We start from the raw sequence: 15,828 nt of genomic DNA on the forward strand, positions 1-15,828 counted from the left end.
TGTACATCACCTACTGATTGAAAGGTGACACTGTTAGAGATTATAAATAATTCAACAAATCTCTCTGATCAGCGTTTCAAAACAATATTTTATCTCTTCTCAGAGCCCTCTTATCTTCATAGTGTGCAGCTGCATTTGAAATCGATGGTTGCTGGCATATCTGGGGTAAGGTTACACTAGGAGTTTACCAGGCTGTCAGTCTCCAACTTCCTTCCATACTTCACCACATCATTCTGGTTATAATTAGTTGTCTGGTAAAATTAAGAACAGCCTATTTTAGCGAATGCTTATGTGAGCATTTAACAACTTTTTGCTAGAATGACAGCTTAGTGGCAAGAAGAATAAACCAGAAAGAAAGAGTCACAGGAGTAACCTTAGTTAACTAGGTAGTCCCAGCTCAACTGATGATGGTAAGACTGTGTTTCCTTCCTTTTTGTTATTAATCATCAGGCAGTATTTCTTGTCAGGAGACAAGCAGCAGTTTGATGGCATTCTTGCCTCAACCAGCATGTTTTGAACTGACCTGTCTTCATTGCTATGGCTCCCTAGAAACTTTGCTGCTGCTGAGCATTGATTCAGCTGAATGCTTTGACATTCAGCTTGTCAGTGAAAGCTATTTTAATCCTTAACTGCATCTCTCTTCCAAGTCTGCAAACTGTTGCTGCTCATACACAACATTCTACCATTTGATTATTACGAGGGGAGGAATCTGAATAGCTGCTATCACCAGCTCACACTAAGGGAAAAACCAACAGAATCGCCACGTGAGGGGCTGTGCTTAGCAACTTATAGGACTAATTTAGTCTTCCCATCTACGGAGTCTGAGTAGTGAGATCAGCCTCTCTGCTCTCCACTTGCTGTCTGTGTAGTTGCAGAGCTCTCTGTGATGCTAATCCCTTATCTAAAATAGAGCATTCGTCCTGTCTATCTTCTAGGGATAGCGTGAAGACCAAAGAAGACACTCACAGTCTTTAGACTAAGAAGTGGCAGTGCTGTTCTACAGGCATGCTAATAATTTTTACTATTATTTTAAGATGAGAAAACCCAGTTCCCCTTCACCACCCATCCTACTCGCTTCTGTCTCTGTTTCTTTGCCTAAAGTAGAAATAAGAATAAAAAAGTAAAAGCACTCCCTATTCGGGCATTTTTCTGTACATATCTGAACTTTTGCCCCACAGGAGAGAGCACCACAATTGTGGCCATATAGTAATACTTCTGCAGTGTGAATGCTTATTTTTTCCCCAGTTCTTTCTTTCCTCCACATTGCCTTTTCCCTTTCAGACAGCTATACTTATGAACGGGCAACTCTGTTGAATGTCACAGAAGTAACATTTCAGATGCTATGGGGGATTTCAGAGTAAAGGGATCATTTCTTTCAGAGTTTAAAGACAGCAATGTTGGCGGAAAGGTGGTAGAATCTCAGTTTCCTTGACCATGTTTGTGCAAGAGCAGAATAAGTGTATTTTATATATTCATGCAAAAAAACCCAAGAAACCAAAAAACCAAAAAACCCCCAACAACCCCCCCCCCCAAATCCTAGGCAGCCTCACAGAGTTCCCTGTGGCATGGCATGGAAGGGGAGCAAGAGATAGGGATCCCCTGATGCTAGTGGAGCATGAAGTAGAGCTTCCCACAGTGCACAGCATAACTAGAATGTGGAAGAAACTGCAGGGCTGTCCCACTTCCTCCCTTTCCTTCTGAGGACAAAGCTAAGCCATAGTGCTCACCCCCCTTAATTAATGGGAAAACATATGGGAGTTAGTGAATCAGGAACTGGAACTCTGCATTTCTTTCAATTAGGGCTGTACACACCAATACATAGTACTACTTGTAACATTTCTGACTTTGCTACAAATAGAAATATTATGTTCAAATCATATCACAACTACTGTGGGCCTCTCAAATGTAATTTATACTCTGAAATAATGATGATCAGTAGACCTAGACTGTTTTATTTCATATGCTAATAAAGCATACATATCACTAAAATAAAGTCATTTTAAAAGCTTGATTACCATATCTCAATAAAACTATTTTCTTTTAGAATACCGTATGGTCGTTATGCCTTCAGAAAAACTTCTCTTTCCTCCTCAGGGTCTCACTGTGTAGCCATGGCTACCCTGGAACTCACAATGATTCACCTGCCTCTGCCTCCAGAGCCTTCTGCATGCTAGGCAAGTGTGTATTTACAACTGCCCAGCAAGGGTTTAAATTTGATGACATTTCTCTGAAATTATTTAGTTTTGCTTAATTTCACCTTCGTTTTAAAAATTCTTTTGCTGCTTTATTTTAACCTTGGATCAGATGAATCAGGTTAAAGTTTTAAAACTGCCAGTAGCTCACTGACCTTCAAGACTTATGGCATAATTGTTTGTCAGAAGAAATTTGGTATTATTACAACTGATAAGATATTGTAAGATAATAGTTTTTAATAGCAACTTGTCAACAGCTCCTTAAAATATTTAATTCATTTATTTTTGTGTATGTATATGTGGGTGCATGTGTGGCAGTCAGAAACTTGTAGGAGTCAGTTCTCGCTTTCCACCATACAAATCTTGGGGACTGAACTCAGGTCTGTCAGGCTTGAAGGCAAGCGCCCTAACCTGCTGAGCCTTCTTGCCAGCCCAGCTTTTTATTTTTAAAACATGTTTGGCTGGCCTCAAAGTCAAGAGCCTCCTGCATCCCAAGAACTGGGATTACAGACATCTATTGCTATGCCTGGCATTAGTGGCTTCTTAGAATGTTTTAGGAAGTATAATAATTACTTTTCCATGCTAATTTTTACAAATTCAAGAGTGGAAATAATAGCATAAGGAACTCCTAAGTACCTATTTCTCACCTTCAATGGTAATTATTACATGTTGCCATTTTCACTTTATCTTTTAATTATATATATATTTTTGCATTGCTTAAGATCAAACCCAGGGCTTTCCAAAGGTTAGGCAAGCACTGTACCATTAAACCAAGTTCTAGCCCCCATTTCTATCCCCTATCCCTACCCTTTTTAAGCTATTCTTATTTCATACCACCAACTTTTTTTCTTTATTTTCACTGGAGTATTTTAAAACAAATTCTAGGTCTTATGTTAATTCAACAATAAATACTTCAGTATTTGTAGCTAAAAGATATTTTGCAGCGTAATATACTACTACAGCTAACAAACTTATTAACAAGTTCTTAACGGAATGTAGTCCATATTCAAATTTTGCCTGGTTGTCTTAAAAGTATCTTATACTTGGTTTGTTTAATTAAGAGCAAAACAGTGTTCCTAATAGCTGAGTTTGGTAGATAATATCTTTAAGGTTTGTCTTCATAGAAAATCCCCTTCTTTTTTATTGGTGGTAATGAGTACTGAATCCAGGGCTCTGTGCAAGCACTCTACCAATCCTTAGTCTAACCCCCCCCCCCAAATGCTTTTTATTTGAAGAAGCAAGGCTACTGATGACCCTTGGCTGAAATTCTGAAAAGATGGAATTTCTTTCTTCAAATAAAAAAAAAGGTTACCCTGAAATACAACTCACACCAAAGTAGCTGGATAAATGTGTCTTTTTCTGAATTTAATCTACTTTCAGCATTTGAGTACTTGTGCATTACTAATTTCCAGCAGTGAGCCTGAGTCTCCCCACACCCACAAGCCACTGGTGCACTGGTCCCCAAAGTCTCCAGGTTGCTCCCACTGAAACCTAGCAAGAATAGAGCAGGTGTGATAGAATGAATTTAGTAGGTCAGATATGAAGCAAAGATTCAAGGTAGGGTGGGACGCCAGGGAAAGGACATACCTCAAGCAGGCTCTAAGAGGTAGAATCCAGGTCCTCTGAACTATCTTGGGCATCCGTGCTGTCCCTGCTGTCCCCGCCACTACCTTCTCCAGAGGGGTGCTCTGGCAGGGAGGCCTCTTCAGAACCAGGAAGGGTGCTGTCCGGGGTCTCCTGGCTCTCCCTGGAGCCCAGAACCACATACCTGCCCTTCTTCAGCATCAGCTGTCACAGTCTCAGCTCCTCTGCCATCTGGGTGAGATCCCGCTTCATAGCATAAGCGTCCTCCCCATCTGCATAGTATTTGGGTTCCACCTCACTAACCTGGAAGTTGAGGGTGTTGGAATAAAGGTGCAAGGCTGCCCGATTGCTCTTCTGGACGTTCAGGCACACTGAAGTCCTCGATCATGGCCCGTGAGGCCTGGTCCATCAGCTTCTGGGCCAGGCCTAGACGGCGGTGTGAGCGCTTCACGGCCAGCGAGGTGATATGTCCATGCAGGACATCATCAGGATCCTCCTCCATTTTGGCCAGGACATAGCCCACAATCTTGCCGTCCTCGTCCTCAGCGAGGTAGGAGAGCTGGGGCCAGGACAGGCCGTGGTAGAAGTAGTACTTCATCTGGTAGTTCTCAGACAGGCAGAGGAAGTTGCAGTGCTGCATGTTCATCAGGTCAGCAGGCCGAGCATTGCAGATTTCATCTTGGCAGCTGGCTGGCCCACTTAGGCTGTGGCAGGAAGGGAAGGCAGAATGACCCAGAGGTGGAAGGGGCGGGTCTAAGACGCTTTTCCGCTTCTAGAGGGTCCCAGTCCTCCATTTTACGGTCTTACGCCCCCGCCCCTGTGTGCACATGCGGAGGGAGTGTGTGGCCAGAGCTCACAAGAACTCCTGGGTTTAAATACTGTTTGGGTGTGTTTGTTTTCACTTTAACTTTTAGAAATGTTTTCTTTTACGTGTGTGTGTGTGTGTGTGTGTGTGTGTGTGTGTGTGTGTGTGTGTACATGCCATGGTGGTTGTATGGAAATTGGAGGACAACTTGTGTCAGTTTTCTCCTTTTACCATGTGGATCCTGGGGATGAACTGAACGAAGTCCTGAAGCTTGGCGAATGCCTTTACCCGCTGAGCCATCTCTCCAGCCCCAATTTTAGCTCTTTTAATTTGAATGTATCTGAACAACTCTGTACAACTAGAACTTAGATCAAGAACCAGAATGCTGCCGGCATCCCAGGGAGCCTGCCCTGCTGTATGTATCCCCACCCCAAGAGTCCCAAGAATAACCTTGACTTCTAACAGATTTTATATAAATAGAATCATACTGTACATATTCATTATGTCTCTTATGTTCCGCTAATTGTGCAGTTCAGCCATCCTGTGTACAACTGATGCTTCTCTATACTTTTTCTTGTTTGATATTCGCTGCCTAGCTATATCACAATTCATTCCTTCATTCTGCCGTTTATGGCTATTTGTGATATCTCCAGATAAGGAATAATATGACTAACATGGCTGAATATATTGTTGAATATATCTGATTGATAAATACATATACCGACTTGGATCAGAGAATATAATGATGGCCAAATTTTATAAATGTTGCAAAGCAATTTTAAAATGATTACTCCACCTTCTCCTCAACATTATTTCTCCAGCTTTTTCATTTTATTCATTCTTGTGTAGGGGGGAGGTATTGCACTGCAATTTATTTCACTTTTCTCTGGTGACAAGTGAAACTGAGCACCTAGCTATTTTCTGTCTTTTAAGAAGTGGCTGCTCAAGGCTTTGCTCATTTTTCTATTGGGGGACGTCTTAAAGTCATTGTTTTCAAGAAGTGAATATTCAGGATTGAATCCTTTGCTAGGCACAGATGTGAGGATACTTAAAATGATCACCTTTTCTATTGGTTGATTGTTTTTCCTCTTCTAATGCTGGTAACCCACCTCTCCTCCAACAACTGCAAAATGAACCTAGAGCCTCCTGCCTACCAGAATAGTGCTGTATTTCCAGCCCTCCTAATGGAAACTTTTAAGATTTACTTATTTTTATGTATATGTGTGTGTACTTGAGAGTATTTATGTGCAACATGCATGTGCAGGTGCCCTTGGGGGTCAGAAGAGCGTATAGCATCCCCTGGAATTGGAGTTACAGGCAACTACAAGCCACCCCATATGTGTGCTGGGTACCGAACCTGGGTCCCCTGCAAGAGCAGTTAAGTGCTCTTAACTGCTGAGCTATCTCCCCAGCACCCTAACGGTAACTTTTACAGTAAACAAGAATTATTTGGATTTTAAGTTTTATGAGTAGTTTTGTGTACTGTTTAGGAATTCTTTGCCTACTTTATAGTCAAAGTTTTATGTTTTCTACTTAAAGAAAATATTTTATGGGGCTGGAGAGATGGCTCAGCGGTTAAGAGCACTGACTGCTCTTGCAGAGGACCGGAGTTCGATTCCCAGCACCCACATGGCAGCTATGAACTGTCCTTAACTCCAGATCCAGGGGAATCCAAAGCCCTCTTCTGACCTCTGCAGCATTGCATGACACAGGTGCACTCACATACATGCAGGTGATATACACATAATATAAAAATAATAAAAATTTAAAAAATCTTTACTTATTTTTTAAATGTGTACGAGTGTATTGCCTGTATGTAGCTAGGTGCATCTGTGTCATGCAATACCCTAGAAAATCAGAAGAGGACATCAGATCCCCTGGAACTGGAATTATGGATGGGTGTTAGCTGTCATGTGGGTGCTGAGACTCAAACCCGGGTCCTCTGCAAGAGCAGCTGGTGTTCTTAACCACTGAACCACGTCTCCAATCCCTTATGTTTTCTTCTGAAACCCTTATTGTTATTGTTTTAAGTTTTATATTTCTGTTTGCTTCCCTTTGAAATTTATTTTTGGGAATGGTGTGAGATAACAGTTTGGCTAATTTTTTCTCTATGTGGATATTATAATTCATTTAACACTTTTAAGCAGATCATCATCTTCTGTGCACTACACTACAGTGTTACCTTTGTTGTAAACACTAAGTTCCATTGCTAGGAACATTAAAGAAATATGCTATCTTTTAATAAAGCAAATTGTTGGGGGGTGCTTCTTTAATAGTGCAAGAGAATCACATTTTATTAACATTGCTTACACATAAGCTGACTGTAAACCCTAGAATTATTTATATGTATTTTATAATCTTTTTTTTTTTTTTGTCTTTTTGAGACAGGGTCTCCCTGTAGCCCCAGCTGTCCTGGAACTCACTATGTAGATCAGGCTGGCCTTGAACTCACAAAGATCTGGCTGCCTCTGCCTCCCAAGTGCTGGGATTAAAGGTGTGTGCCACCACACCCAGCTATAATCTTTCTTTTTAGTTTCCTAGAAGACCTAGGAACTTAAACATAAAAATTTATCCAGGTATGATTATATCATTACCCTGCTCCTGGTTACCTTCATTCATGTAGAATATGTGTTATCATTCTTACCAGTGAGGGTGCATACTCCTTTAATAGTTAGAACCATGTGATTTATGAGATATAGCTTATTGAATAGCCACTATATTTTTGCAGATAAAATATGACAATTAGGGGCTGGAGAGATGGCTCATCAGTTAGGAGTATTTGCTGCTCTTGCAGAGAATCTGGGCTCAGTTCTCAGCATCTACATGATGGCTAACAACCATTTGTGCCTTCAGTTCTGGGGGCTCCAACACCCTCTTCTGACCTCCTTGGGTGCTATATGCTTGTGGTGTACTTATATACATATAGGCAAAAATACACACAAAATAAAAATAAGTAAATATAAAAACATGACAATAATAGTCTGACCTAGAAATGACCATGTAGCTCATGCTGGCCTTGGTCTTGTGATCCTTCTGCCCCAGCGTGTGGAGTAGCTGGTATTACAGACTTGCACCACCAGGCATAACTTTTTTCTTTTCCTTCTTGTTTTTTATCAGAAAAGGTTTAAATATGTAGCCCAGAATGACCTCAAATACATAGTAATTCCCTTGTCTCAGCCTTACAAGTGCTGGAATTATATACATATGCAACTGTGATGACTAATATTGGTTGTCAGTGTGATAGATACACTTGGGAAGTTGAAGAATTTCCTCCATCAGATTGGCCTGTGGGCATGTCTGTGCGGTATTTTCCTGATTTCTAATTTGTACAATGAATATGAATCAATATTTTTATCTAAAAAACATATAAGACCAACAAGGTGATTCAGGGGTGATTCAAGGTATTTGCCTCAAGCTTGATAATCTGAATGTGATCTTTGGGACCCACATGGTAGGAGAAACCTGACTGTTGTTAAGTTGTCCTCTGCTTTCCATGTGCATGCTGTTGCATCAATGAATGCATCCCCCCCAAATAAACAAATGAATAAACAAGTAAGTAAATAAATGTAATTAGATTTTTTAAAAGAAAACAAAAATTGCTGGGTATAGTGGCTCATGTCTATAACACCAACTTTACTTCCGAATGAGTTACAGGCCGGCCTGACAACAGCATGAAACCCTGCTTCAGAAAAATCGTTTACAAAGGCATCAGAGCCTCCTTAGTAAGCAAGTTTTTACTTGATTGATTTATATAAGGTGGGTATTCAAATCATTTTTCTGCCTTCCAGTGGAACTAAAGGTGCTGAAGTTGAACGAGAGAGCTAGCTAGTAATTAACGTTCCTTCCTGGCCTCTGCTTCAGTTTCTGCCTCCAGGTTCTTGCCTTGAGCTCCTGACCTGGCTTCCCTAACCAGAGGGTGAATACTTAAGGAATTTGTGTGGGCCTTGGGACCTGAAGTTTTTATTCTGGAAGAGGGCCTCACTCTGTCAGTGTAGGTACACAGTTTTTGAAAGTGAGACCTGGAGGTAGGCATAATCACACATTTTGGTGTCTTTGTAAATAGTATAGAAATTCATAAAGGAAATAAGATTTTCAGAGTCAGATCTGGTGGTGTATTTCTATAAGAAGTAGACAAGAGGATAAGAAGTTCAAGGTGATCATTTGCTACAAAGGGAGTTCAAGGCCAACCTGGGATACTTGAAATCCTGTCTCATAAATAAAGTATTTTTAGTAAGGGAGCTTCGAATAGAAATTCATCAATGTAGATGACAGGGTTTCTAGCAAACAAATAGTACCTAAATCACGTTTCCAAATTTGGGAGAACAAAGAAGGCCTTCCACTGTAACAAAAATTCTTTCATTACAGATTCATAGAATTTGAATCAATGTGAACTGGAGGTCTGTCTTTGGTTCTTAGTTTTCTTTTTGTGAGTGTTGTATGTTAGTATACTTATGTGCAGGTGCCCATACAAGCCTATGGAGACCAGAAGTAGATGGGTTTGGTTCCCAACACCCACATGGCACCTGACAACCATCTATAACTTCAGTTCCAGGGTATCTGATGTCCTCTTATGACGTCTGTGGGCATTGCACAACATGGGTGCACTTACATACATGCAGGCAATATATTCATACACATAAAATAAAATAAATAAGATACTAAAAAATAACCCATTTCTAGTTCCCTGGTTTTCACATGTACTTTAGATTAAATACATGAAACAAAAGATTTCCACGCCTTGTATTTTGATTTTCATTTAATAACCCATGCTTTCTGGGAATAACATTGCCCATCAGTGTATGTAGGATAATTCAATTTGAACTTTTTTTTTTCAAGCTGTATTTCAAAGTTAGCTTATTAACTAGTGGGTTTTACAGAAGGCTTTTTTGTAGACCCTTAGTTTTGGTTAACTGATCCACTAACTCTTCTTCTCCTCATCTCCCCAACACTCCCCTATCCCACCAAAGCTCAGGGAACATCACAGAAGAGAGGGAAATGGAGGATAGGTATGATCATATTTCATTGTCTACCATATGAAATTCTCAAGAATAAATAAAAAAAATGTAAAAGATTTGAAGCTAGGACCCACATATCCACATTAAAAAGAAGATGCGGCCTTTGTCTTTTGGGACCTGGATGACCTCACTCAGTGTCAATTTTTTTTCAGTTCCATTCATTTACCAGAAAAATCTCATGATTTCCTTTTTCTTGTCAATTGAGTAAAACTCACAGAATGGGGAAAAATCTTTGCAAGAAATCTTTTAATTTTGCAAAATAAAAATTATTTATTTTTATTTTTTATGTGGCATAGGGTTAGTGACTAGAATATATGAAGAACTAAAAAATTAAACATGAAGAAGACAACCAACCCAATTAAAAAACTGACTATGCAACTAAACAGAAGGTTCCCTAAGAAATAGAAATGTGTAGTAAATAGTTAAAAAAATATTCAACATCCTTAGGAAAATCCATATTGAAACTTCTTTAAGTTCCATCTCAATTCAGTCAGAATGGTCATCATCAGGAATACAAAAATACAACAAATACTGATATGTATGTGGGAAGAGGGAACTCTGATAAATTTCTGGTGGAAATGTAGATTGTTGCAGCCACTTTGGAAATTGGTGTGGAGGTTTCTCAGGAAATTCAAAATAGAATTGCTATATGACCCAGCTTTGCCCCTCCCGAGCACATACTCAAAGAACTTTTTGTTTTACTACAAAAATACTTTCACATCCATATTCATTGTTGTTCTAATTCACAAGAGCTAGAAAATAAAATAAACCTAGATGTCCATCAACTGACAAATGGATAATGAAAATGTGCTACATAAACGGACGTGTTTTGTTTTTTAATTTCTAATACAGGAAGTGCTATCATTCGTAGGCAGGTGCCACTGAATAAACTCTTTGTTGTTTATTTAAAAATTATTTTTATTTTTTATTCTTTGAGAATTTCGAATGTGTATACAATGAAATATGATCACATCTATCCCCCCATTCTCCTCTCCTAACTCCCCCAGATCTCTAGCCACGTGTCTACCTCCCAACCTCATGTTCTCTTTATTTTTCCTTTTACAACCCACAAAGACCTTTTAGGGCTGCTCTTATGTGCATCAGGATAGGGCTATCCACCAAAGCCTGGGCAAGCCCCCAAAGAATGACCCCCTCCTCCCAACAACCATCAATTGCCAATAGTTCCTCAGTTAGTGGCCACCTGAGTTCATCCCATATCTGTGTCAGAACGTTGACTGTCTTGATCTTGGGCACGCTATCAGAGCTGCTGTGCCTGAGTGCAATACTCATGTCAAGTCCAGAAGACAGCATCTCAAAGCTCTTCTCCGATCCTTCGGCTCTTATAGTCTTTCTGCCTTCTCTTCTCCGATGTTCTCTGAGCCTTGGCAGGAGGGTTAATAAAGGTACCCCATTTAGGGATGAGTGTTCACAGTCACTCACTCTCAGCACTTTGACTAGTTAGGAGTCTCCACATTGATTGCTGCCCACTACAAAATGAAACTTCTTTAACAAGGATGAGAGCAGCCCAGGTTTACAGGTATAACCATGTATATTTAGAAAGCAGTTTCACAACATGAACATTTAGCAAAGTAACAATACTAGGTTCCACTCTAGGCTTATGACCTCCCCAGCCATGGACTTTTGACCAGGTTTACAGTACCAGGCTGAATTACTGTGGATCAGGCCTCAAAACCAATCAGAAAAGTGGTTATTTACCCCATGATAGTCATGTCACTATTGTATGAATGGGCACATCTTGTTTGTCTGGTAGATAGTGCGGCATGCAGGATGCAGTGCACTGATGTCTTCTCTCACCAAGCTGCCTGCACGGTACCTTCAGCACTATGAAAGCTAGCCAGTAGGGAGGACATTTCTAGGTCTGAGATTGATTTCTTTATGTTCTTCAGTCCGTGTGTGGAGTTTTCAGCAATAGGGTCGTAACATATAGTCATAATGGACAACCAAGAGCAATGACAATAGTCTACATTGTTTTGGGTGCGTCTGGGGTCTCCCTGACCAGTAACTCGGGGAGGTATCCAATGCCTGGCACTGGATCTCTCCTATCTAGGCTAGAACTCTATGTAGTAATAAAACTGTTACTTTGTTTTGTTTTGAGAATGAAAAAAAGTACTGTGCATGATAGCTTCATATAATGGAAAATTATCAGCTTTCTTTTTCAGACTCATCCTGAAACCCTGAAGATGCTGACTCTTTTTGTTATTTATTTGTTTTGGACTTTTTGAGACAGTGTCTCCTTGAAGCCCCAGCTGGCCTGGAACTCACTATGTAGACCCACTGGCCTCATAGAGGCCTTACAGATATCTGCCTGCCTCTGTTGCCCCAGTGCTGGGATTAAAGATGGGTACCCCCATGCCTGGCTTTGATTGACATTCTTGAAAAGAAAAAAAAATTGGACAAAGAAAAGACAATACAGCAGGTACAGAAGGCAGGAATTATGAGTGGGACTTTAAGAAGTTAGATTAGGGAAACCAGTACTGGGATGCCAAAGGGCTGAATCAACACAAATCTCTGTTTGAAAGGACCCAAAGGGAAAAAAAATGTGCGTATATTTCACATTCTCCCACCTAAGCCTTAAAATGTCCATTGTCAATTGTAGCACCAGGTTTTTGTATTGTATTCCATAGTTCCCTTAGAGCCCGAGGTAGAACAAATACCCTTATCTATTTTATGAACTGGGAAATGGACTGAATCAGAGAATTAAAAACAAATTGAGAAATTAGTCATGGAGTTTTGGAGTTTCTAATGTGCCAGGCGCCTACATACATTGCCTTTGATTTCCTGGTATACAGATGATTGCCATTATCTATAAGTGCTGTTTTTGATCATCTTCGTTCTGTGTGGTCTTGAAGACTTTGATGTTGACTTAACTGCTTTTTTGTGCATGCCAGACTTCAGTTGCTTAAAAAGTGACTTTTTCCCCTTCAAATCCAGGGAGCTAATAAACATTTCCAGTGATTGTCTAAAGAGAAAATCCAGGGTTTTGTGGCCTTTTCAAAGAGAAATTTACTTTAGCAATTATGTACAGCCTATTATAGATTGAACAACATTATATCCTGCATCTTGCTTAGGTCTAAAATTCCATATTAGTCTAACACAATTTTGCTTTTTGGTTGGTGTACTGGTGGGATTTGGAATGGAGGTGTGTGGGGTAGCGATTCAATATTAAGTTAGAATTCATCGAGTGATTAATTTCCACTAATCCAACAGCAAATAGTTATACAAAATTTCACATTTAAAGATAAATTGGTGAATTCTCTTTTCCACTATATTAATGATAATCTATCTTATTTTAAACATGTTTTTATTTTATTTTTCATTGGCATGTATTAATTGTACACATTCATTTAGTTCAATGTGATATTTCTCTAAAACAAACCACTTGCTAGTCTTTTCAAGCCATAGCTAAGAGTTATATAGTTCCCTGTTTGTATTTTTTCTTTTTTTTAAAAAAAAGTAATTTATTGAGAATTTCATACATGTATATAAGGTGTTTTGCTCAAATCCATGCCTACTCCCTCCCCTCCAACTCCTCCCATATCTCCCCATCACTTTTTTCCAATAGCTTCTGTACTCTTTCTTCTTTTTTTTAATGGGGCTTTGGCTACTCTAACATTCGCCCCTCTGAAGAGGTAACCCTAGAGTCTTTTAAGGATTAAAGTTCCCAAATACTTTGGACATTTTTGGCTTTTGGAACAGAGTATGTTGCTAAGAGGCCCAAGGACATTGTGAGTTTTAGCCAAGAAATGGCTACTTTTCTTTGGGGTCTTTTTATCCTAATTGCCTCACTTATTCCTACCTCCTATTCTTTTTTAATTTATTTTATTTTATGTGTATGAGTGTTATGCTTGCATGTAAGTAAGTGCACCTGTGTTGTGCAATGTCCATGGAGGACAGAAGAGGCAGTCGGATCCCCTGGAACTGGAGCTACAGACAGGTGTTAGCTGCCATGTGGGTGCTTGGATTTGAACCCAGGTCTTATGCAAGAACAGTCAGTGTTCTTAACTGCTGAGCTATCTCTCCAGCTCCCCTACCTCCTATTCTTATCACATCATCATCTGAAGAGGTGACCCAACTTGTGGATAGGGAATCTGGATGCAGACTGCAATGGCTTCTTCCATGCTGAACAGGGGTACCTCTTCAGTGGGTCTATCTAAAAGACTCCCAAATTGCATAACTTATATGTAGGGGGAAAAGAAAGTCCTTGACTAGTGAATATGAGATGGAAAGAGAAGTAAAGTCAAGAGTAATTAGCATTACAAGTTCTAGACAGGGAACTAGAAAATGTCAGAACAGGACAATATTCAAATATTCATCTGAGAGTCCACTGGAATTTTTTAACAAGGGCTTCCAAAAGCGTCCTTCTATTGGGTTCCTCCTCGTTTTTCTTTTGCCTGCCAAGGCTGTACTCAAGAGTGATGAATTCAGGATTTGCTTTCAGGCATTTTAATAGCTGTTGGAGTGGTTGGGATCAGTGTCAGTTCACTCTCAAAGGCTTCTAGATGGGGGGAGGAAACAAATTTATCCATCATTTTAGAACAATAGCAGGTTGTCTCCCTCAGCTTAGGTGGGCTATACAGTATTGCAGGCCAAAATTTGAAGTCTTACATCTGAGTGGCACTTTCTGACTAGGAGCAAAATCATCAATGAGAAATAATTGTCTAACTAGCTTTTTATATAGACTTAAGCCTAATGTCTGGGAAGTGTAATCCCTTGAACCCTTAAAGAAATATATTGATGACATTACTCTTTAGTTATACTCTCCTTTTGGGTGTTTAAGACCACACAGTTGACCCAAATAAATCTATCTATTTTTATAATTAAGGTCATTTGAGGGATCACATGGGCTAGGGAGGAGCCCCTAGCTCCTTTCTTTCACTAGTTCCATTTATGTGAAGATAAATCAAAGGTCCTGCTCGACCATGGCTGGCTTCACTTGGAAGCACAGAGGAGATGTTTCCTCTGAGTTGACCCTCCTCTTTGTAGACTAGACACTGGTTCAAGTCCATCTTGTGGGGTCTCCATGGCCTCCCTGAACAAGAGGACAAGTGACTTACCATAGTTGCAGGACATTTTGAAAGATGTTCCATAGTCCCCTTGAACTTAGTCGACCTTGGAGGGCAAGGGGCAAAAACTGTCATTTAAGTCCCTCTGGCCACATTAGTATAAACCTCAAACTATGGCTGTTAAACATTCAATAAGGTTAGTTCCACCAGTCTGGTACTTTTAATTACCATGTTCTATGTAGATAAAGCTTGGGTGAAAAACCAAATGTTCTTGGGTAAACCTTGATTAGATGTATATTTTGTTCCTTAACCTGGTTGACTAAACTATGACCTTAGAAATTTTAAAATTATGTGTATATTATTTTTGCCTCATCTTTTATATATCATAACAAATCTAGACAGATCTTCATCACTTGCTTAGGCGTTCTCATTTTTTCTCTATTTTGGAAATATCTCCATTCCCATATCCTTTTGACATCTTTTACATTCTTATTTTCTTTCTTTTTAAAAAATAATTATGAGACATAATAGGATCAACAAATAAATTTTCCATCTGTGGTGAGTGTTCTTTTCCTGGGGATACTAAGCAATGCTTATTCCCTTTTAAGGTTCTAGTGTCAAGCCAATGTTTGATTAAAGTTTTACTGGGGAACCAATGAATTTACTGAGCTTACTTACCGAGATAACTGAGGGGTTGCTGAGGTGTATGTATGACCTGAGGGTATGAACACTGGAAAGCCTTTACCCAGCCTGTGTCATGCCTTCTCTTCCTAGCCTTCCCCAGATTGTATACTTTCGACCTCCCCAAATCCAGGAGGCCATGTGTGATTAGGACCAAATTATATAGAATTGGCTGGAGAGAGAGGCTGGACACTCTGGCAAGGGTTTAATGAGACTGCTTGCCCCTCCTTTAATGAAGGAGCACAACCAACAACAAGCCCAATTGTGAAGATGTTTAGCAATCAGGCACTGCTGAAGTCATGATGATGGTAGTTATTTCATGCAGAAGAAACTGATGTACAGCATCTTATTAAAATAACATGGAATTTAAAAGGATTTGGTGCTAGGATCCACATATGAGGGAGAACATATGTCGTTTGTTTTTCTGAGATTGTGTTACTTCACTTAGTATAACAGATTCTAGTTCCATCCATTTACCTGCAAATTTCATGATTTCATCTTTCTTTACTGCTGAGTAAAACTCCATT

The 15,828-nt window shown here is 39.7% G+C and overlaps 1 protein-coding gene across 1 annotated transcript; it reads right to left on the bottom strand.

Moving 5' to 3' along the window:
- Positions 1-3,791: 3,791 nt before the first annotated feature.
- Positions 3,792-4,881, bottom strand: Naa11 (N(alpha)-acetyltransferase 11, NatA catalytic subunit). Its single transcript, XM_008843703.1, is given in 3 exon segments — positions 3,792-4,143; positions 4,145-4,548; positions 4,813-4,881. Coding segments are annotated over 3 exon segments (825 nt in total).
- Positions 4,882-15,828: the final 10,947 nt, after the last annotated feature.

This window comes from Nannospalax galili, unplaced genomic scaffold, assembly GCF_000622305.1.
Source record: "Nannospalax galili isolate Female #2095 unplaced genomic scaffold, S.galili_v1.0 scaffold440, whole genome shotgun sequence".
Lineage (NCBI taxonomy): Eukaryota > Metazoa > Chordata > Mammalia > Rodentia > Spalacidae > Nannospalax > Nannospalax galili.